This window comes from Urocitellus parryii, chromosome 4 (genome assembly GCF_045843805.1).
Source record: "Urocitellus parryii isolate mUroPar1 chromosome 4, mUroPar1.hap1, whole genome shotgun sequence".
NCBI classification, from domain to species: Eukaryota; Metazoa; Chordata; class Mammalia; order Rodentia; family Sciuridae; genus Urocitellus; species Urocitellus parryii.
The window spans coordinates 54,059,276-54,083,870 of NC_135534.1; the positions used below are offsets into that span (position 1 = coordinate 54,059,276).

Sequence of the window (24,595 nt, forward strand, 5' to 3'; positions counted from 1 at the left end):
CCTCACACATGCCAGGCAAGTGCTCTACCCCTGAGCCACTACTCCAGCCCTGCTGTAGGTCTGGTAATGTGCTGTTGCTACTCGAATGCCATACATTGGAGTGACAGCTTAACTAGAAGCCTGAGAGGACCTTGTCCTCCCTGATGGAATTTTATTCTAGCCCTCAGTTAAGGAAGGGGAGTTCCAAGACCTGTCATTTTTGACACTATAACTTCAATCCTTAGGCACAGGTAGTGTTTAATTTTCTTTGTTTCTAGCACTCTCTACACAAAGCAGCTAACTTTGTAACTTTATAGAGTAACCCTAAGAAACTTGAGGCTTGACACGATATGCTTCCCTTAACTTTCTAGAACTGAATAATTCTAGCTTCTTTTCCCTTCTTTTGGCTGGGGACTGATGTGCTGTCTCCTCTCCAACAGAAAGTTGTATAAGCGCTATGCCTTCCTGCGCTGTGATGATGAGAAGGAGCAGTTCCTCTATCACCTGCTCTCTTTCAATGCTGTTGATTACTTCTGCTTCACCAATGTCTTCACAACGATCCGTGAGTAGCCCCATGAACCCCATTGGCCTTCTCAAGGCAGTTTTTATGCACTGGCCCTGGATATTCACTATCCTCTCTTTTAAGGAAATATTTTCCCTTGCACTTTTTATATGCCTTTTGCTAGGAGGAGCGGCTCCTTTCTTGGAGGTTATGCTTTCTCTAAAGCTTCTTGTTCTTGTTTTGAACCAAGAAGCGCAGTGCTTTTGGCAATCATGTGGTCAGTGTTGTTCCTGGCACTGCTCTGGGAGCCTACGGCAATGAAAGTAGAGTGGGGTGAGGTGGGAGGTACAGGTTACCTCCTACCTTACATACATAACTATGAAGAGTCTCCCTTTATTTCTGGCCTGAGAGGCCACTTAGCATCACAGATTTTAGAGCAGGTCCAAGAGAGAAAGATCTCTTTCCAAGGTAATAGAAGGAATCCAAATGGCAGTGGGACATTAGGTATGGGCTGGCTCTGCCCCTAATTCATTATGTGTCTGTGAGCAGAGATGGTGGACCAGCATCCCTGCTGTGGACATCAGTCTACCTATTTTCAGATTAAAGAAAAGAGTTCAATATGGTCTAAGACACTTTGAGCCTTTTCTGTCTGAAACCAGGATTCTTCCCTAGGTGGGGGTAGTCTTTGAATTTGCATCATGGCTAGTTCTTTGGCCTGCCCCTTGGCTGCCTCAGTAGTACACACTCTTGTTTCCATTGCCTCTTCCTTCTCAGAGAGTAGGACTGTGGGCTTAGCAAAAGTAGCACCAGATTGGAATTTAGAATACCAGAGGCAAACTCTTTCCCTCTCTGCCTTGGGAAAGGGATACAATATCAGTGTGGCCTCTCCTAAGATTGTTATGTTTGTTATTAAGGTTCATGAAAGATTAAGAAGTGGTCTGGGAGGGATTTCTGATCCCCTTCAATGCCTTTGTGACTTTGCCTATACAGTGATCCCATACCACATTCTGATTGTACCAAGCAAGAAGCTGGGGGGCTCCATGTTCACCGCCAATCCATGGATCTGTATCTCAGGAGAACTGGGTGAGACACAGATCTTACAGATTCCCAGGAACGTGCTAGAGATGACCTTTGAGGTATGTGCTATCTGGGGTCCACAGTCCCAGGTTCTATGGAGATCTGGGTTTGCAGGAGCTGCTTTGGAGTATTTTCTACAGGGTTTTGTGGAGGCCCGGCTCTGCAATCTTACACATTAGCACAGCTTCTGTATCCTGAGATGAACTCATGCTGGAATCAAGAGTTGGCCCTGAGAAAAGGGAGCATGCCCTGCCCATACAGTCTCTGACTAGGATGTGTTTATTTGTCTGGACTTGCCTACTTCCCTGTGGCTGATGTGTCAAGAAATCCCCAGGTTCTTCAGCTATTGAGACCATGTTTCAAGAGACCTCAGAACCTACTTCCAAGCTGGGTGTGGTGGCATGTGCCTGTAATCCCAGCAGTTTGGGAGGCTGAGGCAGGACAATTACAAGTTTGAGTCTAGCCTCAGGACCTAAACAACTCAGTGAGACCCTGTCTCAAAATAAAAAATAAAAAAGGACCAGAGATGTGGCTCAATGGTTAAGCGCTCTTGGGTTCAATCTCTGGTACCAAGACAAAACAAACAAAAAAGAGCCTTCTGAGCCCTGTTGTTCTTATAAGTGGCAACATCTTCTTTCTTAGCCATGGGCTACCCAAGAGATAATACTGTGCTTCCAGACCAGGCAGTAGGTGGATCCATGAACTCTGCCCCTCCAAATAATGAGGGGCCAGGCAGCCAGTCAGATCTGTACCTCTGAGAATTGCCACTTTTCCTTCTATTTTTCTAACGTGTTTCATCTTTTCTATTCTTTCACAGTACCAGAACTTGGGGAAGCTCACTACTGTCCAGATTGGTCATGATAATTCTGGGCTGTATGCCAAATGGCTAGTGGAGTTTGTGATGGTCAGGAATGAGACCACAGGACATACTTACAAGTAAGTGTTCCCTCAACTCTGCCTTGCACTGGTGGAGCAAGGTGGACCACCAGGGGCTATCTCTGATGCTTGGGTATGTGCATTCTCAAGGAGCCTTGAGAGATTGTGATAGGCCAAGGCAACTTTTGTTGGCTTTGTCTCGGGTACTTGAGGCAGAAGGAGGATTTCCAAGTGAAAGTATATGATATTGCTATCCACAAGTTCCAGGCTACCTCTGCCACTCGAGTGATTTCTCTGATGACACACCAGGGCCTCGGGGGTGTCTCCAGCTTAGGTTCATAGCTTTTCTCTAGGAATCAGCTTTGTTGATGGCTCTTGCTAAACAGCAAAGGAAAGGACACTGGAGGAGCTGGCAGCTCTGACAGGCATTGCCTGACCTTCAGGTTCCCGTGTGGCCGGTGGTTGGGGAAGGGCATGGACGATGGAAGCCTGGAACGGGTCCTAGTTGGAGAGCTACTCACATCTCTACCCGAGGTGGATGAGAGGCCATGCAGGACCCCACCGCTGCAGCAGTCCCCCAGTGTCATCCGGAGGCTTGTTACCATCTCACCCAACAACAAGCCCAGTAAGTAAGAGGAGGGGCTAAGCCCTCATGCTACCCAACCTGGGAATGGGCAGATCTCTGGGAGCTTATGTGGCTGCCTCTGGAACCACCTCTGCTGACAAACCTGCCTCAGAACTTTGGTATCCTTCTCTCATGAATCTGTCGGGGTATGTGGCATTGTCCTTAGAGGCTTGGAAAGCATAGAGAAAGCTCATGAATCCATTCTGAGTGCTCTGTACTATTTGTGTGTGATCTGTAGAGGAAGAAGGGTCTACTTTTCATAGTTTCTAGGCTACACAGCCAAGTCTTAGCCCCCTTTTATTTGCCCAAAATCCCAAGGTAAAATGGAATTAAACTTTACCAGATTTCATAGGTTACTGAACTCTAAGGTGTTAGCTTTAGCGATTTCTCCAAGATTTTGGAAATAGCTAGCTTAGTAAAGTTGGGTGGGCAAGAATCTGCTTCCCAGGATCCAGTTGCCCTGCCTCTCCCATGGGCCCTCCTCCCTATGTCCTCAGTCTTCTGCTCAGTCAGCTAAGACACTGTCAGCCTCTGAGATTCGTTAGGGATGTCTGCTTGATTTTTATCAGAGCTCAACACTGGGCAGATCCAGGAGTCCATCGGGGAGGCAGTCAATGGCATTGTGAAGCACTTCCATAAGCCTGAGAAAGAGGTGAGCCTTCCTATCCTTCACCCCAGGGCTTTATGTCTAGTAAGATGGAATCATCTTGATTTTGCAGTTATCTTGTAGTGCTCTTCTAGATCCATGTGCTATAGATAGCATAGTTTTATAAGAATATGTGTCTCAGCTAGTTTGGGCTGCAGCAGACTCCTTCCTTTGGGGTTCTTGCCTCTGGTTGTTCTTTCTTTCCCTCTACTCTGATGACCCAGTGGAGTCTCTGGGGTCCCCTAATAAACCGTGCCTATTCCTGTCTGCCTCTGGATTGACCTGGATCTCCCCAAATGATGACTACACTGGCTTTGTCCTCCAATTGGGGAATCTCCTTGTGTGTGACCCAGATCCATTGTCCTTTTTTTCATTTGTTCCTTCAACAGTGTTCACTGAGAGCTGCCCTGAGCCAGGCACTGTGCCAGGTGCTGGGGGAACAGACAGAGTTCTTGTCTCCCTCCTGGCTCTGGGCTGTAGGTTTGCAGATGTGGTGGTGATGGGAGGGAAGTTCAGATGAGATCAGCCTATTGTTCACCCCTGTTTTCTTACCTAGCGAGGCAGTCTGACATTATTACTTTGTGGAGAGTGTGGCCTTGTCTCGGCCCTGGAACAAGCTTTCCAGCATGGATTTAAATCACCTCGGCTCTTCAAAAATGTCTTCATTTGGGATTTCCTGGGTGAGTTGGGTTAGGGTATGAGAGTAAGGAAAGCCTGCAGAGAAGGAGGGCTTTGCTTACTAACATAGCATAGGTGCTGACCTCGGGGTCTGGATGCAGAACCCAAATCAGGCCACTCTGTAATTCAATCAGTTTGTGTGCCTTGATTTTTCTTGATGAGCGTGACATCATCCCTCTTCCCTCCTCATGAACTTGTGTATCCTGAGAACTAGACAGAAGATCCTTTCTAGATATCTGTTATTTAGTATGGGTTTAGTTATGAGTTCTCATATTTTCTCCCTTAAATACAAAGGGCCAGTTGAGAGCATTGGAGCCTAAACTCTGTGTGGTGCCTACTTGGAGAATTTTCATGCAAGAAACCATCCTTGGAGCTTTGTTCTATCTTCAGTCTAGGGAAAAGATCATCTTTGTATCAAGGACCACATAAATAAATTTTTAAAATGAGGATCATTTTGAAATGTAATCAGTGATATCAGAGCATTCATTGTTCTCACGAAGTTACTTGTCTTAGAGGGCCTGTAGAACAAAGATATTTTGATATGTTTTGGTAATCATTATCATTGGAAAACTTTTCTCCTCTTCACAGAAAAAGCTCAAACCTATTATGAGACATTGGAGCAGAATGAAGTAGTCCCTGAGGAAAACTGGCATACAAGGGCCCGGAACTTCTGTCGATTTGTCACTGCAATCAATAATACTCCCCGGAACATCGGCAAGGATGGCAAGTTTCAGATGCTGGTGTGCTTGGGAGCCAGGTACTGCAGCCCCAGGGGTTCAGAGTGCACAGAAGCCAGCCTTGGAGGTGGTACAGGAGGGTGGGCAATAGATAGTGCCCGAGTACCCTTGGGCCCAGGTTGCATTGGAGAACTTCCTAAAGGCCATTCATTTCCTTCATGTATCCTGTGTATGTGTAGGGATCTGTGGAGGAGAGAGTATGTGTAACTAGGGAAGGTAGGGGGAAAAAAAGACTCAAAAAAACTCCACTGGGGACATTGGAAGCAGAATATATGTACTTTATTTCAGTAAACATTTGAATGTGCTAGGTCTTATGGAAAGTGGTGGAAGAAAGCTGAATCAAGCAAGGTCTCTGCCATTTGCAAGTTCATTTTTCCTAATTTTAAAAAGCAGAAGGTTGTGAGAATCCAAAAAAGAAGTACCCGCTTAGGATATGCTTATATAGAGGAGAAAGATTAGAGGCAGATTCATGGAGGAGTCAATATTTGAGGTGCACCTTTAGTGGAAGGAAATAACAGGTAGAATGTGGGAAAGGCAGTAATAGAAAAGTGGAAAGGAGGCTAGAGGCAGTGAGAACCTGGGACATAGAAATATTCTCCCTATGTTAGGAAGCATTGTTTAATCAGGGGAGTATATTATGTGGCCCTTGATATACTCTGAAAATAATGATATACTCTGAAATAATATATGAGTCTGATGTCATAGATGGAGTATATGGTAGTGGACAGGATTGTGAAGGGCTATTCCAGTAGATCAGGTAAGAGAGCATGAAACCCAAATGAATCTGAGACCATAGTTCAGGCCACATAAAGAGGAAGTTGACACAGTGGTTAAAAATAGACTAAGCCAGACATGATGGCACATGCTTCTAGTCCTAACTACTTGGGAGGCTGAGGAAGGAGGATTGCTTGAGGCCAACCTGTCAACCAGAACCAAAGTTACCAGGTTCACATCTCAGGACAGATACTTATCAACTCCTGGACAAGCTATTTAACCTCTGTACCTCAGTTTCTTTATCTGTAAAGTGGGTACAATGTCCTAGGGTTGTCATGAAGCTTAAATCTCTCATAACAGTGCTGGCACATGCCAAGTGCTGGTGCTCTCCCTCGCGTGGCCCATGATGGTAGCTGTGGGGATGAAAGTTGTTCTGGTAGAGATTGCTCTGAGATGGAGGGAGTAGTATTGACTGCAACCTGGTGTCTGGTTGCTGTTGGGGTTCTCTAGGGAGGGGTGGGAAGTAGAGGAGGTGGAGCAGATGATAAGGCTAATTTGGGTCATATTAAATTGGTAACCCCAGGGCTGGGCAACCCCCCGGGTGGAGGCAAGCCTTATTAGGGAGGAGAAAGGAGCTGTGGGGAGCCATCAGCTTCTCCAGCTTCAGACTTGTCAAGGTTCCTCGTTGGCCTTCCACCATCTTTCTTCCATTTCTCTTTCTTCTCTGACCATCTGGACCACTCCTGCCCACCAGAGATCACCTCCTGCACCATTGGATTGCCCTGCTGGCTGATTGTCCCATCACGGCACACATGTATGAGGATGTGGCACTGATCAAAGACCACACACTTGTCAATTCCTTGATCCGCGTGCTGCAGACATTGCAGGAGTTCAACATCACGCTGGAGACCTCCCTCATCAAGGGCATTGACATCTGACCTTTCAGCACCAGCCAGCAGCAGGACCAGGAAAGACTCTCCCTGCAGCTTTGTCTCTTCTTCCCAAAGGGACCTAAGCAAGTTGTGCAGGGTCAGAGAGATGTACACTTACTGTAAAAAGAAAACTAGAGGATTTTTGGAAAAAAATAATCTATTTTAGAGTTTATTTGCTGATTTGCTTTTTACACACTTTCATGTGAAAGAGTGATAGGGAGAGAGAGCGAGGTTGGTGCTGCTTATTTTGAAGCTGGTACCCTCCCTCGAGTGGCCACACACTGGGAGCCTGTGGCCTCCTGGACTGAGCCGGCGCATGTGCAGGGTGTTCTGCTTCCTTGCCCTGCCGCGCTAATGAGGCCATTCTACATCGTTTTTAAACTAATGTTTTCTATATTAACATTATTATGGATATTTGGATTTCGTGGGCCACACAAAGGTGTGCTGAGCAGGAAGCCCCATGCTCCAATCAAAGGGATTTTTAGAGTGCCTCTAAGCAAGCACTGAGGAGTCAATCCCACCGTTTTTTTTTGTTTGTTTTTTTTTGTCAGTATTATTTGGGAAGGAGACATGCCGGAATGTGTCTTCGTGCTATCATCGTGCGGAAAATCACGTTTCTGGTTGGCACACAGTTGCACAGAAGTAAACAAAAGCATGTTTTAACAAGTCTTTCTTTTTTCTTATGCTTTATTTATTTAACCCTTCATTGTGTGTTTAAGTATTTCTTTTTCTTTCTTTTTTTTTAAGGAAAGAAAAAGCTTGTCACCATCTAACTCGCTATGTTATAACTGTTAAATTTATGTTGTTTTGCAACTTAGAAACCAGCTACAGTATGGCCCACTTAATAAAACACCTGAAATAAAACGGCATGGATTGCTGACTTTTATGGGGGTTTGCGAGCAGTGGATGGGCAGATTGGTGCAGTTTGATTTGCTTTAGAAGACCAGCCTGTGCATCACCTCTCTTCACTAGTTGACTTGAGGCCAGGATGCTCCAAGGGCCTGACATCTCTTGAGTCCTTCCCCCTGCAGTGTCAGGAGCTTTCATAGCTGTTAATTCAAATGGCTAATGGAGATGGATAAGGTTCTTTTCCCACATCATAGGGGAGGAGACTGAGGCACAGAAGAGAAAAGACCTGGCCAGGGTTATGAAGATTGTTACTTGATCAAAACAGGATGTGCCATTTCTTGAGAGGAACATAGGACAAGGGAATCCTCTCTACCCTGGATTGGGAGGTGGGGTAAGGTTTACACCCTTTCTTGAGAGAAGGGTTTGCTTTTCTAGGGATAGCAGGTAGAAGAGCTTTATGAGGGTCCTGGGAATCAGCTTCCTTCATTTATATTCATCCAAGCTGCTTTGACAGAAAGCTTCAGAAATATAGCATGACCAAGTAGAGCTCCTCAAACCACTCAGTGTCTTCTTGTGTGCATCCCTGGTTTTGCATGTACTGTTCATTGCTGGAATTTGTTCTCACCAACTTCCTGAACTTTGTTCAAGGTTTACTTTAGGAGTCACCCACTATGAAATCTTCCTGAACCCCCTCCCTCACTATGGTCCTGCAATTTCTTACATGCTAGCACCTCCTTTTGACTGCCTCGTTTTGGGTTCCCCCATAGACTGTGAACTCCTACAGGGAAGAAAGAACCTCTAGTCCTTCTGTATCTATCCCAGTGCCTGGCAGGTGATGAGTACCCATTGAAGGCTCTTGGAAGAAATGAGAAAAGGGAGGCCCAAGGGGAGCTGCAATGCAACATCCTGTCAGCAGGGGGCATGAGCCAGCTACCTGAAGGCCACAGAGTCTTCAGTTCATTTGGAGATTGCAGACCAGTGGGTAAGACAGGGTGGACTGTGCTTCTGGAGCAGGAAGGGGAGATTCCTGACTGGGCAGGTAGGTCAGTATGGGGCTTAGCTGTCTCTGTGAATATTGTGGGCCTAGGTCTGGGCTTACCTTAAACCAGGAGCTTTAAGACTCACCTCTCCCTTTTCTTTACAACTGTATAAGGTAAGTATAAATTATCCTAGATAGTCTAAGTGAGGTAATTGAGGCTCAGAGAAGTTTAGCTACTTGTCCAAAGCCACACAACAGTTTACAGTTACCAGACCATTTTTACTCCAAGCCTGTGGCTTTTCCATTGACCACTACTCATTTATTTGATTCAGGTCTCTGCTCAGATATGCTTGGAGACCTTAACCTAACCACTCAAAAAGACCAAGTGATTCCATCAGTCACTCTTTTTTTTTTTTTTTTTTTTTTTTTTTTAGGTGCTGGGGATTGAACCCAGGGCCTTGCACGTGCTAGACAAGAATTCTATCACTGAGTTATGTCCCTAGGCCCCATCAGTTTCTTGTTATTCCTTTATTATGTTTTAATCCTGAATACTTAGCAGGCATTACACTAATTATTTGTTCATTCCAAATGTAAGTGTTTCAAAGGTGAGACTTTTGTCCACTTTGTTCACTAAATAGTGTCTGTCACACATGGTAAACCATTGCCTGTAATAGTAAATGAATTAATTGACAGTGGTTAAGATTATACACTTAGGTTAAATCCTTATTCTGTTACTATGACATGCCAGGGCAAGCTACATAACTTCCTCAAACTTCAGTGTACTCATCCATACAATGAGGTTGATAATAGTGCCTGCATCCTAAGGATGTTGTAAGAATTAAACTGCCTAGATAGGACATGTCAGGTGTGTAAGTGCTCTAAAAGTGTCAGTTGTTATCCTATTGTGTCAGGTCCTGGTATAGAGTTGACTCAGACCCAGACCCTGACCGCCATCCTCAGGGAACACAGAGGCAAATGCTATAGGGGATTATGGCACCAGGGAGGTCTTGACCATGATGAGTTCTGTTCAGGGTGGAACAGAACTTGAGTCAGCTGCATCCTTCCATGTGGGACCTTGTCAGGCCTCTCCAATAGTGAACATTGCCAGTTGAGAAAATAGCATGAGCAAAGGCCTGAAATATGAAAGTAACTGCAGGTTGTGAAGCTTAGGGAAATCCAGAGTAGAATCTGAGCTGGGGAGATGTACAGGTTTGCAGGCCTCATATCCACAAGATGAGAGACAAAGGTTTTGAGGGGCCTTACACAGGTGCTCAGGAGATGTGCACTGACAATGAATAAACACATGCTCCGGGCAAAAAAAAAAAAAAAAAAACCTAAACCATGTTACCAGTATATGGCATTAGCATATCCTTAGACCCCATGAGTGTTGCTGCTGCTCTGGGTCCTCCTTGTCTGATGGATGTGAGGAATGGAAACCCATGGCCTGCACACAGCTGCTGGACCAGGCAACACAGAGGTAAGTGTAGGTATCACGCACACTGTATCTCAAAGAGTGTGGCCTTAGCAAGTCCCTGACAACATATGTTTGTAACCACAGGGTCTGGTCACTCTTCAGACCCTCCATAAAGGGACCATATACCTGAGAAGAACAGGGAAAATATCTTTTAGGTAATTCAGGAGTACTTTTAGAAGCTGATTACCTAAACCAGTGCTCAAGCTCTTTGGTTAAATGACCTTTCCCATATGTGGTGATAAGTCTAACTTGTACAACTCGCCAGTGGTCCATGTTTCCCCTTGGACACACAGCACCTTGCTCTTGGGTTATGTACTTTAGTGCGGGTGTTGGTTGCCTGGGTCACTCAAATCAAGGGAGGTGCTTCACCCTTTTCAGCAGTTGTTGCTGATAAGATGGGTGTGAACATGGTTTATAAGTTAGGATTTACCTGGACTGTCTATTTTTCTGCAGCTTCTAACAGCTGATTCTGCTATGAATGTCTCATTTTCAGCTGTGTTTTGTTTTATAATTTGCTGCAAATCCTTTCTGGAATGATATGTGATATGAAAGCAGATACATTCAGTATTGAGTCAACTGCATCCTTCCATGCGGGGCCCGGTCAGGCCTCTCCAGCTACTCTGGGTAAAGCAAGTATATCCAGTTGGTTCAGCAAGCAGCCCTGCCTTCCTCAGCTGCTGCACCTGCTCTTATTTTGTGCTTTCCAGTCTCTGAGATTTCAGGGACTGGTAAATAAACAAGCAAGCAAATGAACTCAGTGAATTATTATGAAGTGAACACCCTTATAATTACACCCATGTGAAGAATAGAACTTTGCTGGCCCCACTCCAATCTTCCAATCACTGCTCCTCATTGCCATTCCAGGTGCCTTCCTCCTAATTTCCTGCCTTGTACAGTAATCATTTCCTTGAGTTTCTTACATTCAAGTTTAAAGAAAATGTACATTCCTATACATATCATCCTTTAAAATTTTTGAACATGTGCTCCTTTATCCTCTATATTTCCTAGAAATTAGCAGTTAGATCCAGAGACTTAATTTGCCTCAGGTTTGATCCTTTTGATGTGACTCCAGGTGGTGGTGTGCTCATTTATCAGGAGACACATCATATCTGCCTTTCACTTTTTCTTGATCTTAGCAGCCATTGATGTTCAATGCCTATGTGCAGTGTTATTAACTGGAGGTAGCCACTTGGGGATTTTCTAATCTATTATTTTAGTTTCATTTATTAGATGGAATGATTTTATAAGGAGACATTTCTCTTCATCTATTATTTGATTTTCTATAGAGTTTACATAGAAAATGCAGATAAGTGCTTAATTCTTTCTGTGTATTTACCCAACTTTTAAGATAATGAACTGGTTCCTTGTCATTTTCAGAAGGTGACTATTTAAAAATTTTTATTATGAATCAGGTGTAGTGGCGCATGTCCGTAATCACAAGAGGCTGAGGCAGGAGTTTCACAAGTTTAAGGCCAGCCTGGGCTTAGTGAGATCCTTTCTCAAAATAAATAATAAAAAGAGCTAGAGATGTATCTCAGTGTTAGAGAGCCTCATGGTTCAGTTCTCAGGACTGCCTCTCCCCCAAAATTATGAACTTATGGATTTAAACATATTCAATGGGTTTTACACCACTGCAATTACTATCTTTATTTCCTTATCTTTGGCTTTGGCTCCTTAATTGTTTTGTCATGACCCTAGTGGTCTTTGATATCTTCTTTGCTTTCTAGTATTTCAAGATATTCTAGGCTCATCTGATACATTTTCTGTCCTAGACGTGGAATCAACCATTTCTTCAAAAAGTCCTGGTTTCTTTAAATAGAAAATGACATTTTAAGATTATAATCAGACACTAGAGATGCTCCTTGATAATGGTAGGTCATCATATCTGTTCAATAGACAAAGCTTACATTATACTTAAGTATAACATTTACATATATTTTATAGAAATATTTATCTAGAATTAGCTATATAGTAAATACATATATTTAAATACATAGTAAGATCTTAGAATAATACACATAAAATTCATATGCAAATGTATGTGTGTTGGCGTGTGTATATACAAATATGTTTGTACACCCCATGATTGTATAGTGTTATTTGATTCAAATTCAGGGTTCAGTTTTTACTTAACTTTTACAAATTATGTCTTTGTCTCTTTTTTTCCACAATGAGAACATGGTTTTCTAGGGCAGAGGGATTGGTAGAATTATAATGTCTTCTAAATAGCTGCTTTATTCCTCATTATAAACAGAGCAGCCTCAGAAAAACAGTATTAATACTTCCACCACCAATTAGGATCATGGGAAACAGTTAAACATTTTTTGGTATGCTAATCTTGTTCTTTCCCCAAGCCTCCACTTTTTTAAAAAATAGTTTTCCTCTGTCTTTAACAGATCACATGCTATTTCGGTCAACTTAGCCTCAGCAAAAGAAAATCAGTGAGACCCTGTCTCTAAATAAAATACAAAATAGGCAGGGGATGTGGTTCAGTGTAGTAAAATGCTAAATAATGTGCTCTGTCTAGAAAACATCTATCTGGAAATGGCATAATTTGCAAGATAATTTCCTAATCTAGTGAAATTAACTTCTATTACTATCACAAGGTCATGAATGAAACTTTGTTACAAACAATATATTTTAAAGTACTGTTTCTAAAAGAATTTCAGTTATACAACTGAGAACCTATAATTAAAAAATATGTTATGAAGTATTATTCAGCCATAAAGAAGACTGAAATTATAGCATTTGCTGGTAAATGAATGGAACTGGACAACATCATGCTGAGTGAAATAAGCCAGACTCAGAAAATCAAGGATCAAATGTTTTCTCTCATATGCAGAAGCTAGAGCCAAGTAAGGGGGAGAAAGGAGGGGGGTTGGATATCATAAGGACAGAGGGAAGACTAATGGAGTAGAAAAAGGAGATTGAGTGTGGGGTGGGGGAACAGGAAAAGGGAGGAAATGAGGAATGACTTTTGATAGAAATATTCTATGTGCATGTATAAATATACCACAGTAAATTCCACTTTCATGTATATCTATAAAGCACAAATAAAATTTTAAAAAATAGACTAGTAGCCTAGAGGAAAGGAGGTTAGAGAGAAGGAGGAGCAGCTGGAAAAAGGAGGTACCAAGAACTGAAATGAAGCAAATTAAATTCCATGTATGTAGGATTATGTCAGAATGCTCCTCACTATTATGTATAACTATAATGCACTAATAAAAGCATAAAAAATGAGTAAGAGAAAAAGTGGGATCAGAAAAGTTTAAGATTTCAGAGTTTTTCAGATTTTGGAATATTTACTTAGACTATTAATTGAGCATACCTATTGCTGAACTCTAAAATCTGGCCAGGCATGGTGGTGCACACCTGTAATCCCAGCCACGTGGGAAGCTGAGGAAGGAAGACCACAAGCTTAAGACCATCCTGAATATCTTAGAGATATTCTGAGACCCTGTCTCTAAATACATACATACATACATAGCTAGGGGTGTAACCCAGTGGTAGATCACTTGCCTAGAACATACAAGGCTTGGGTTCAATCTGATTCCAAGGCTGCTAACCTGAGTAGTTTAAACAACAAACATTTATTTACCACAGTTTGGCTAAGAAGTTCAAGATCAAGGTGCTGGCTGGTTTGGTGTCTGGTGAGGGCTACTTCCTGGTTCGAAGATGGTAATCTTTCCAGTACCAGAAAAATAAATAAAATAAAAGGGAGGGGGTTGGGGATGCAGCTCAGTAGTGGAGCACATGCTTAGCATGTATGAAGCCCTGGCTTCAATCCCCAGCACCATACATGCACACACAAAGGCAGCAATTGGCATACAAATTTGTTGCAGTTCTTCCAAAACAAAACCAGAAAGAAACACTTTGAGAGAATCATTTAAGCCCCTATCCAATTTTCTCCTCGGTTACATTGTCACATTAACAATAATAAGTAACATTTCAGGGCAGAAGCATTTATGCTCCCTAAGTATCCATATCCTTTTCCACATAATATTGCAGAAAAGACATAGGCTCTACTGTGTCTTTGCAAGACCCTGCTGGTCCTCCTTCCCTGCTTCTGCCTGGCTCTCTTGCCAACCTCCAGCCTTGCTGGTCTGCAGACACAAGGGCAATGACAGCTCACACATGTAGAAGTGATGAAAGTCTTGCCTAGACTGCTTTTCCACTGCTGTGCTGCTGTCTGACACCTTAGGACAAATCCATTTTGCTAAGTTGTTCCCTGTGGTTCTGCTACCCTGCAGAAACAGAGCTGTAGGACCTTCAACTGTCCTGTGGCCTGAGGTGATAGCCTGACATTCTTCTCCTGCTTTGGCTCAGGGTAGACCAGGGCTTCGGTCAAAGGGCTTTCCTTAAGTTCAGAGCAACTAGAGGAGCAGGAAGCCATTGACTCTCCTGGACAAAACTTTGGCACCTCTGTGCTATAGCCACTGGAGCACATGATACTCACAGATGGCCAACAGATATCTGTGTGTTTTCTTCTACTTCAAACACAACTCTCCATCCCAGGGATAGAGATGGGTGTATGGTTCCAAGCCTGCTAAATTGGGTAGTTTAAACAACAAACATTTATTTACCACAATTTGGAAGGCTGAGAAGTCCAAGATCAAGGTGCTTGGCTCGTTTGGTGCCTGGTGAGGGTCACTTCCTGGTTCAAAGATGGTAAATCTTTCCACCAATTCCTCACATAATTTTTTTTTCCCAATACTGGAGGTTGAATCCAGGGTGCTTTATAACTGAGATATATCTCCAATCCTTTTTATTTTGAGGCAGGGTATCACAAAATTGCTTAGGCTGACCTCAAATTTGTGATTCTCCTGTCTCAGCTTCCTCAGTCTCTGGGATTACAGGTGTATACCACCACCCAGCTTTCTCCTCACATGAGAGAAAGCAAGCTCTCTTGGGACTCTTCTAAGGACACTAATTCCAAGACCTCATCTAATCCTGATTACCTCCCAAAGGCTCTAATATCACTGTTGGGGGAATGTTTCAACATATGAATTAGAATGGGACAGAATTATTCAGTTCATAACAAAAGACAAGTCTGGTGGGTAATCCTCTCTTGCACCCACAATGACCCAGGTTCAGGTAGGTTTCCTTCACCTGGCTACAAAGACAGTCCCCAAAGAGTAGCTGGGAAAGACTGAGCTGAAACCTACCTCTGAAGAAGGAGGGGGTTCAGCTATGGGGGACCACTTAGAAGCACTTAGATCTCACTTAGTATAAGTTCTGCTTTTATTGTTTTGCTGTACTGGGGGTTGAACCCAGGATGCTGTAACACTGAGCCTTTATTTTGAGATAGGGTCTCACTAAGTGAGGGAGCGATTATCAGGGAAAGCTTTGGGGGAGGGGCTATATAGGCCTGGGCCAGTGAAATCAATGGGGAGAAAAAATGGTGTCATGTCAGTGGGGGCGTGGTCCTCATCTTGTTTTCACTGGCCTCCAGTCCTTGGGGTCCTATTGTTGACCTGCCCACATTAGGTTCAGCAGCTCAAGTAATTCTGGGCCTATCCTGGCATTAACACCTGGTACTGTCTCACTGAGCACTCCCTCAGTCTGACAGAAAGCAAGAACTTGTGGGGAGCTTCGAGGTTCATAGAACTTGACATTCACACAAGTCTACTGGCTGATGCCACTTAAACAACCAGTTCTTGATTTCCATGGTACATTTCTTACTGAAGAAAATTGAACCACCAAAGCAACCACAGTCATTATAGAAAATTAATGTAAGGGGAAGACAAAACTGATTCCAGATGCCTGTTAAAGTTGGAGGAGATGATTTCTTGATCTTTTTGTACATGAGAAGAAAGGTTCATGAGGAAGGCCTCATACTCTGCATAAGGAAATGTGGAACATGAAAAATTTGGTAGTTTAGTGGCAGGTGAGGATCTAGAGGATATAAAGTGGGGCCAGGGTGCAGAAGTGAGGATCTTCTCACTGTGATGAGATGGCCTGGTGAGACGCAGGATTGAGAAGATTGTTCAGTGAGACTCTTCCAGAAGTCTCAGGATCAGCCAGAACACATAGAATTTTTCTGCAGATTTTACATTGTCTAGTGTACCACATGGAGCTCTGGCCTCCTCAGCAGCACCTTAGTATAAGGTACTCATTGGGAGAAATCAAGGAAAAGAGGTTTCTTCTATTTGTGTTAACTGAGGTCAGAGAGAAGAGAACAGCTGCGGAGAATTGGATGCCAGGGAATTGAGAGCAGCAAGAAGAGGAAATAGGAGTGAACACGAAAGCCAACCTGAAAAATTGCAGCAATGTTGGGGGAGGCACTGTGCCGCAGTCTGGCTGGGCACAAAATCAGGAGCCACCACACACCTTGTAGATTCAAACAGCAACTCTTTATTCTCGAACTGTCACCGGCACTGTACACACACGTTCTGGGGAAATCCACACCTCCACTGGGCTCAGTATCCCAAAATACTCTCTGAATCCCGAGAGAACTCAATGGTAACTCAAGGAGTGGACTTGCCTGAGGCAGCAGGATACGCCCTATTCCCAGCAGGATACACCTTAAACCTGGAACCGCCCTAAACCCGGATCCGCCCTGGTCCTTGAGCAAGGTCACCTTACATGCAATGTCACTGCAAATGACCGGGTCATGCGCCATTCCTACTTGGCAATGGCTCTCAGCAGCACTGGAGTTTGCACACTAAATGGAATAATGACTTCGGCTTTTTTTTTTTTTTTGTACTGGGGATTGAGCTCAGGGGCACTTTACTACTAAACTGCTCATCTAAACTACTCATTCATCCCTTTTTATTTTTTATTTTGAGACAAGGTCTCACTAAGTTGACCAGGCTGGACTCAAGTTTACAGTCCTCCTGCCTCAGCCTCCTGGGTTGCTGGGATTACAAGCGTGAGCCACTGCACAAACAGCATCAGCTGTTTTTATTTAAATGTTAGATGAAGGAAGATCTTTTAAGGCTAGGAGATTTGGGGGAACAGGGATAGCAGATAAATAAACTACAAATATACACAAATGGAAGAAAATAAAAATCCCTCCATGCCCACCTAGAGGGACAAATAACTCCAATCATTTCAGTGCATATCCTTCAGATTTTTTTCTTTCATACATACTTCTGTATCTAAAGCAGTATTTAGGGCTGGGGTTGTGGTTCAGTGGTAGATCCCTTGCCTAGTATGAGCAAGGCCCTCGGTTCAATCCCCAGTATAGCAAAAACAAATAATAAAGTGGGATTTAAAGTACACATCATTTTGTAGTCTGCTTTTTATACTTTATATGATATTATGAACATCCTTCTCAATTATTCATGTTTGGCATCATTTCTAAGGGTTGCATAACATTTTCTGTGGAGATACCATAATTGATGAGAGAGAGAGGCAAAAAAAAAAAATAATTTAAAAATCAGAGAAAATCACATAGGCAGTGACACATGCCCATGACCCACGTGATTTGGGAAGCTGAGGCAGAAGAATCTCAAGTTTGATGCCAGCCTGTGCAACTTAGTGAGATTCTGTCCCAAAATAAAAAATAAAGAGGGTTGGGAATGTAGCTCAGTGGTAGAGAACCCCTGGGTTAAACCCCAGTGCTGGACATAAATAAATAAATAAAAGCAAGGAAAATCTCTTGATCCCTAATTGGGGAGAGGAGTAAGATGTGTCAATTTTCCACAATCTTGGTTAAGTGGGAAACTCTCCCAACTAGCAAAGGAGAGTAGAAGTTTTCCCCCATTATCTCTGGGTAAAGAGGAATTAGAAAGTTCAATTTGATACCACATCTTGTGCACAAAGCTGTGTGAACTCAGCAGAAAGGTACCTTCCCCAAATGTTCCTGGCCTATCAGTGTAATCTAGATTTTAGGGATACATTTTAGTTTATGCTGTGGCCTAAGGTAATTATCTATATTGTTTCAGTTCTTTGAATCCTTCAATTATTCTATTTCCCCTTCTGTTAGCTTGGCAATTTTATTCCTTGGTTGTTCTTTTAGTGGTGATCTATGAAATTATAATATCCATTGACTTATTAATGCCTAATATAAATTATTACTCTTATCTCTTTCCAGATAATGTAAAAATCTTTATAATAATAATTTATCTATGTTGTTATATATTTTATTTTTCTCTCTATATATAAACACCTATTTATATATTATATATTGTAATTATATAATAAATACACAGAAAGTTCATAATATATACTTAAACTCCATAAGAAATCTTATTATCATTGTTATTATCTTATACATACAGTGATCATCTCTATTCCCACCCTGCAATGATTTGAATATGTTTGTCCCCTCTGAAACTCATGCTGAAATTTAATCCCCATTATGAGATAATAAGAAGTAGGATCTGGTAGGACCTTTAAGAAGTGATCAGGAGCTGGGCATAATGGTACAAACTTGTAATCCCAGCAGTTTGGAAAGCTAAGGCAATAGGATCTGGAGTTCATGGCAGTGTGGGCAATTTAATGAGACCCTTTCTCAAAAAGTAAAAAGGATTGGGGTATAGCTTGGTGGCAGAGCACCCCTGAGTTTAATCTCTAAAGTACCAAAAAAAAAAAAGTGATTAGAACTCTGCCCTCATGAGTGGACAAACCATTTGTGTAATTAGTAGATCACTGTATTATTGGCCTAATGGGTTTTCTCCTGAGTGGGTTTGCTCTAAGAGCCAATTTGGCTTGGTTTCTGGCATGCTCCCTGTTTCTCATTCACATGAGATTTCTCATAGTGCCTCAGGACTCTTAACAGTGAGCAGGCCATCCCTAGATACACCTTGGACAAGAATTATGAACCAAAATAAATTTTCTTTTGTACTAGGAATTTAACACAGGGACATTTAACCACTTCGCCACATCCTCACCCTTTTATTTATTTATTTTTAAAATTTTGAGACATAGTCTCTGGCTAAGTTGCTTAGGGCCTTGCTGAGTTAGTGAGTCTGCCTTCTAACTTGAGATCCTCTTGCCTTAGCCTCCTTAGTTGCTGGGATTACAGGCACGTGCCACCACACCTAGCATAATTTATCCAGCCTGTGGTATTGTGTTATTAGCAACAGAAAATGGACTAAGACAAACCTTTTCTAATGTTGATTTCTGCCTGGGCCTCAGATCATTTTTCTTCTTGAAGAATATCATTTGGTATTTTCCACTAATATAGATTTGATGGAGTTGAATCACTTCATTCTTTTGAAACAACATTTTAACTGAGTATAGGATTCTGGGAGTTGCTTATTTTCTTACAGAGCTTTGAAGATATTCTATCATCTCTGGCTTCTCTTTCCAATGAAAAATTACCTGGCAGCCTTATTGTTGTTCCATTCAAGCTAATCTGATTTTATTCTCTGATAATTTTAAGATTGCTTCCTTAGAATAAAAGACCTAGAATAGCCAAAGCAATTCTATGCCAAAAAGCCATGTGAAAGGCATCACAAAACCCAACTTCAAAGTATATGACAGAGCTATACTAATGAAAAGACTGCATGATACTGGCTTAAGAACAGACATGTAGACCAAGGAAAAGAATAGAAGACACAGAGACAAAATATACAGATACAGTCATCTGATCCTTGACAAAGGTGCCAGAAAATACATCAGAGAAAAGACAATCTTTAAAAAAAAATGGTGCTGGGAAAAGTAATTATCTATATGTAGAAGAATGAAACTAAATCCCTATCTTTCACCTTGCACAAAAATCAGCTGAAAGTGAATCAAAGACCTAGGAATTAGACCAGAAATTTTGTAACTCCTAAGAAAAAACCTGGGGTTAACACTCCAATATACAGGTGTCAGCAACGATTTCCTCAATAGGAATCCTATAGCTCAGGAAATAATATAAAGAATTGATAAGTAGGGCTGGGGTTGTGGCTCAGTGGTAGATTGTTTGCCTAGCATGCGTGAGGCACTTGGTTCGATCCCCAGCACCACATAAAAAAATAAAATAAAGGTGTTGTGTCCATCTACAACTAAAAATAAATATTAAAAAGAAGAATTGACAAGTAGGATGGAATCAAATTTAAAAAGCTGCACAATAAAGGAAATAAGAATATAAAAAAGGAACCCACAGAATGGGAGAAAACCTTTGCTAGCGACTCTTTGACAAAGGATTAATATCTAGAATATATAAAGAACTCAAAAAACTTTACACCAAAAAAAATTAAAAAACAATTAATAAATGGGTAAATGAACTAAATATATTGACACTTGTCAAAGGAAAAAATACAGGGGCTGGAGTTGTGGTTCAGTGGTAGAGGACTTGCCTTGCAAGTGTGAGGCACTGGGTTCGATCCTAGCACCACATAAAAACAAAGGCATTGAGTGCATACCCAACTAAAATATATATATATATATTTAAAAATGAAGAGATACAAATGACCATCAAATACATGAAAAAATGTTCAACATTTTTAGCAATTAGGAAATGCAAGTCAAATTACACTGAGATTTTATCTCACACTAGTCAGAATGGCAGCCATCAAAAATACAAACAGTAATAAGTGCTGGGAGGATGTGGAGAAAAAGGAACACTTTTACATTGTTGGTGGGACTGTTAATTAGTACAGCCACTATGGAAATCAGTATGAAGTTTCCTCAAAAGACTAGGCATGAAACCACTCTGTGACCCGGTTGTATCACTCCTTGGTATTTAGCCTAAAAAATTAAAGTCATCATACTGTAGTGATACATGAATACCCATGTGTATAGCAGTATAATTCACAATAGTCAAATTATGGAACCAGCCTAGGTGTCCATCAGCAGATAAATGGATAAAGCAAATGTATATATAACCATTGGAGTTATATTCAGCCATAAAAGAAGAATGAAATTAGGTCATCTACAGAAAATGGATGAAATTTGAAAGCATTATGTTAAATGAAATAAGCCAAACTCAGAAGGTTAAGGGTCATATGTTTTCTCTCCTATGTAGATGCTAAAGAGGAAAAATAAAAAGAAAGGTGCTGGTGGGGGAAATCTCACAAAAGTTGAAAGAAAACCAGTAGAGTTAGGGAAAGGGACCAGAGGGAGAGAGGAGGGGAAGGAAAGGGGAAATACTGGGGAAGGATATTGACCAAATTGTTATGTTGTGTGCATGTACGAATTTGTAACAATGAATTCCACTGTTATGTATTATTATAATACACTAATAAAAGTATGAAAAAAAACTACTTTCTGGTCATTGTTTTTCACTAATTTACTATGATTTTTCTAAATGTAATTGGTGTTTATTATGCTTGGAGTTCCCTGTGTGCTTTAAATCTAGGGCTTTATCCTTGGTGAATTTTGTAAATTTTTCTTACATTATCTCCTTAGATACTGCTTTTTCACATTTTCTCTCCCATCCTTCCAGCATTACACACACACACACACACACACACACAAAATATATATATATATATATATATATATATATATAATTATATATATATATAATTAAATATATATATGGAGTCCTAGAAAAATATATATATTATAGATATAAATATATATTATAATATATATTATGTTTATTATATATATTGTTAGACCTTTGAACTATTTCATGTATGTCTTTTATGTTCATTTCTGTGTTCAGTCCTTTTGTCTGTCCATGTATCTGTCTCTCCATGTATGTGGATATTTTCTTCTGACCTGTTTTCTAATTCATTTCAGCTGCCATAAACCCATTCATCGATTTCTTTCCACTGTATTTTCCAGAGGTATGTTAGAATTCAGGTTTGGTTTGGTCAGAGTCTGATTCTGTTTCTCTGAGATACCCTAGACTCTTTGTTCTTCTCTGTAAGGGATTTATCCTCAGGTTGGTTTCATTCATGATAACAAGATGGAAGTAGGGACTACTTGTTCCCTTGATCACATCAAGCAGGAGAAACAGTGTTTTTGCTCCAATAGTCCAAGCAAGGTTCCTCTTGATTCTTCTGGCTTTGTCAACATACTAATTCATCTGATTAGGACTCACTTCTGCAGCTGGAATTGGGGTCAGTTTTCCAAAGCACATATGTATCTTAGAGGAGAAATGAATACCTGAATGAAATGAATAAATGAATCTCTGCACTGTTAGGAAGAGAGAAGGAGTGATGTAGAGTTAGTTGCAAGGCAACCAGAAAAATGTCTACCACACCCTCCAGTGAGCACAATGAACTTAAAGCCCTAAGTACCCTGGAGCCCATACAGCACAAACAGATATTGTCAAGGTTACTGATGACTTTTGTCATGGATTTGTTTGGTTGGTACTCAGCACTGGCTTTCAAGTCCTTCTCATGTACCTTTCTGCACAGCAGAGCTTGCAAAATTTAAAAAACAAAAACAGCTCTTCTAGGCTCCCTTGAAGCTTAGATTCTGGATTTGATTTACTTTCTGCCAGTGAATTACGCTCGTGGGGCTGGGGTTGTGGCTCAGCAGTAGGGCCCTCAAACCTAGCATGTGTAAGGCACTGGGTTTGATCCTTAGCACCACATTAAAAAATAAATAAAGGTATTGTGTCCAAATACAATCAAAGAAAAATATTTAAAAAACATAAGCAAATGAGATTTGAGAAGTGGGGGTGAGGCACAGGTTATTTTCTAACTGCTTTTGGCTTTGTTTATTTATAAGAAAAGTTAAGGAGATGAGTCTGTTAATAGGTGCTGAGAAGCAGCTGCTGTGAGGACAACTTCCTTGTCTTCATCCTGGTAGGGTTAAGTAATGTGACCAAGGTTACATGGATAGCAAGGGTCTGGATTCGCAGCACTCAGTGACTTCTTGAGTTCTGACCCTTGGCTGCTGCAGTGGCTTCCCTGGTGGGTACAGTTCTGATATCTTCTGGGAATCCTTCCAGAAGGCCTAGCCTAGAGCTCATCCCTCTAGTTCTTCCACTCATTTTTCAAGCTGTTTTCTCTACTATATGCCTATCTGCTGAAAATATCTAGAGCCATTTTGGTTTCCTGCACTGAGATCTTCCCACTAGCATAATGAAGGAGATACTCTTCTGGGATCCGGATAGAGCTAGCTTATCTCCAAAAATTCTTGGTTTCCTAGCTATAATCATACCATGGGTATGGATTAATAATCCTTTTCTCTCAATAAATGGGGCAAGTGCCTATTCTTTGACACAGCCATAGAATAGCCTGAGTGGAGGAACATGGCCCAGGCTGGGCTTGGCTTCTATGGGTCCTGCCTCCACCAGTGGGTGGGAGACAGAAATTCCTTTTTAAAAATTTTTTAATTTTTTTTTTAGTTATAGTTGGACACAATATCTTTATTTTATTTTTATGTGGTGCTGAGGATTGAACCCAGGGTCTTGCACATGCTAGGCCAGAGCTCTACCATTGAGTCACAACCACAGCCCCAGAAATTCCTTTTGTTATGTGGCTATTCTGTGACAAAGCCTGCACTCAGAGCTTCACAAATACCATCTCAGTCACAATGCACTGCCGCCCTGCAAACCATATATGATTGTCCTCAGTGTACATATGGGGAAACTGAGACTCAGAGAAGTTAAAATGATCTGCCCAATATCCCCCAGTCTTACCCACGTCCCACCCTGGTTTCTCTGCATGAAATGGGCGGCTGCAGAACAAAAGCTAAAAGGCAAAAAAAACACAGTACATGGGAATTCGTTTTGAAAAGTGGGGGCATGTCAGCTCTTTGATCTTAGGGATCAGCTTCCACACTGGAAAAGAGGGGAAGCTGGGGCTGGGGATGTGGCTCAAGCGGTAGCGGCCTGGCATGCGAGCGGCCCGGGTTCGATCCTCAGCACCACATACCAACAAAGATGTTGTGTCCGCCGAGAACTAAAAAATAAATAGTAAAAATTCTCTTTCTCTCCTCTCTCACTCTCTCTAAAAAAAAAAAAAGAAAAAAAAAGTTAAAAAAAAAAAAAGAAGGGAAGCTGGAGCCCGCAGTTACTTTATTTATATGGGGGGAACATCAAAGGTTTTTGATGGAATGTTCTTTACCAAATAAGGTAGGGGGTGGGCTTTCCAGTTCCCAATGGGTTACACCCAACTCTGGAGCTGCCCCAGTAGTAGGGGAGGGCAGAGATCTCATGCGTTGGGCAGCTGGGATCTTCCCAAGGGGAGACCTAAGTCCCCCTGGCTCAGTACCGAGTAAAGACCTTTCAAGTAGCTTCACAGGAGGCTTCCCACACCCCAGATAGTAAATGACAGAATTATAGTTAACATCCAGGTCTGTCTGAATGTTCAGCCTAGGCTCGTTTACATTTTTAAAATCTCCTCTCCTTTCCCAATTGTAAAGTTAATGCCAATTCATTGTAGAGGTGTTGGCATCCCTCCTTTGGTGTCACGTAGCAAGATGGAAACAGAGGCAACTTTTTCTACAAAATTATTTACATAATTGTAAAGTCCCTTCTCTTCTATCACATGCATTGCCCAGTTTTTTATATAAGATATATGAATTCTCTTTTCTTTTTCCCTGTACACTGGTATGAACAGTATTTCAGGGAGAAATAACTGACAAAGTGGCATTCCATTGCTATATTAACAAATGAAAGGGCATTGCCAATTACCTGCAATAACATTGCAAAATGGATCAACAGATAATTGCAAAGAATCACTGGTCA

The 24,595-nt window shown here is 41.7% G+C and overlaps 1 protein-coding gene across 2 annotated transcripts in view; it reads left to right on the plus strand.

Annotated features, from left to right (window-relative positions):
• Positions 1-7,624, plus strand: part of Dennd5a (DENN domain containing 5A) — an 88,941-nt gene extending 81,317 nt beyond the window's left edge. Inside the window, exons 16-23 of one of the 2 annotated variants that reach the window (XM_026409559.2) lie at positions 420-541; positions 1,472-1,617; positions 2,376-2,494; positions 2,878-3,059; positions 3,629-3,711; positions 4,262-4,385; positions 4,972-5,140; positions 6,589-7,624. In XM_026409559.2, coding sequence (XP_026265344.2) covers positions 420-541; positions 1,472-1,617; positions 2,376-2,494; positions 2,878-3,059; positions 3,629-3,711; positions 4,262-4,385; positions 4,972-5,140; positions 6,589-6,772 — 1,129 coding nt within the window. In that variant the 3' untranslated portion in view covers positions 6,773-7,624. The remainder of the gene's footprint in view (positions 1-419; positions 542-1,471; positions 1,618-2,375; positions 2,495-2,877; positions 3,060-3,628; positions 3,712-4,261; positions 4,386-4,971; positions 5,141-6,588) is intronic. The other variant, XM_026409560.2, reaches the window with a different exon arrangement.
• The last annotated feature ends 16,971 nt before the right edge of the window (positions 7,625-24,595 follow it).